We start from the raw sequence: 1,128 nt of genomic DNA, 5'->3' as shown, positions 1-1,128 counted from the left end.
GAACGCACTCCCAACATGACAAAACCCATAAAAGATACAACAATACCATAGTCCAGAGATGAGCTAAACTATGGGAGCAATGACTAAAGCAAGATGCTTTTCGGGTACGATCCATAGAGGGGCAGCCAACAATATGATTTACATTGGCACTCCCCAATAAAGGGAATTTCAACATTAAAACTTCAACCAAAGAGATTGAAAGATCCAAACCGAGAACCAATCACTCGGCCTCGAATGAGATATTTATCAACATCAGATTACAATTTCTGGTATTCCTTGCCTTCTGCGTCATTTTTCAATATTTCAGAGAGAGGAACTGGAATATTATCGAGAGGGATATCCTCTCCTTTGCACGGGCAGTCCCGTTTCGAGAGATAATCAACTGCAGAGTTGGCTTCTCTCCAGATATGGGATATTTTCCACTGAATGCCATCAAGATAAGCTTTTGCTGTGTCAAATTTAGTGATTGATCGCCAAGGAGTCTGGGATTTCTCGTTGAAAACATCAACGGCAAAGGAGGAATCTGCCTCGATCCATAGATGTCTGATTCCCAGTCTTGATGCAGCAGCTACACCCTCACAGATGGCACGGATCTCTAGTATATAGATTTCTTCCTTTAAAACATTCATAGAGAAGAAGCAAGCTACCTCCCCGAAATGATTTCTGATGAGACCCCCTATTCCGCCTCCTTCGTTGGACAATGAAGCATCCGTGTTAAGTTTGAGTTCCCCCAGGACCGGCAGATTCCATTTACAAATTTTGGCAGAAAGTGGATGTATGTTGTGCTTGTAGTTAAAATTTACTGATATCTGAAATTTCCGTGAATCCGGTGAATCCCAGAAGCTTAAGAATCTCATTTTGTCTTAAATATTACTAAGAATGTCACTCAGGATCATAGATTTATGAGATTTCTTGTCCTCGAAAATTCGCTGGTTTCTTTCTCTCCATAGCCTATGAATTGCAGCAGCAAAAGCTAATTTTACTGCAGTGGAGTTCTGAGATTTTCCTTTCCAGTTGTTTCGGATCCATTCTTCTTCAGCCGACAGGGATCTTTTGATAGCTCTTCTAGTACCACACTGCCAGAGTATCTGACTTCCAGACCCATGCAGAGTAGCCACATCTAAAGAA

At 41.6% G+C, this 1,128-nt stretch overlaps 1 protein-coding gene across 1 annotated transcript; it reads right to left on the bottom strand.

Annotated features, from left to right (window-relative positions):
• Window positions 1–257: 257 nt before the first annotated feature.
• On the bottom strand, window positions 258–857 carry LOC143869932 (uncharacterized). The gene has a single exon (XM_077376475.1). It carries the CDS (start codon window positions 855–857, stop codon window positions 258–260), a length of 600 nt encoding a protein of 199 aa, XP_077232590.1.
• Between the last annotated feature and the right edge of the window lie 271 nt (window positions 858–1,128).

The sequence above is a fragment of the Tasmannia lanceolata genome, unplaced genomic scaffold (genome assembly GCF_043159265.1).
Source record: "Tasmannia lanceolata isolate RefF3 unplaced genomic scaffold, GAP_Taslan_0.1 ptg000003l, whole genome shotgun sequence".
Taxonomy (NCBI): Eukaryota; Viridiplantae; Streptophyta; class Magnoliopsida; order Canellales; family Winteraceae; genus Tasmannia; species Tasmannia lanceolata.
The sequence above is the reverse complement of the archived record's forward strand: the minus strand, read 5'-3'. Positions and strand labels throughout refer to the sequence as shown.

Bases quoted from the DNA above. Each gene is read 5' to 3' on its own strand.
- LOC143869932 (XM_077376475.1), bottom strand. From the start codon at position 857: ATGAGATTCTTAAGCTTCTGGGATTCACCGGATTCACGGAAATTTCAG.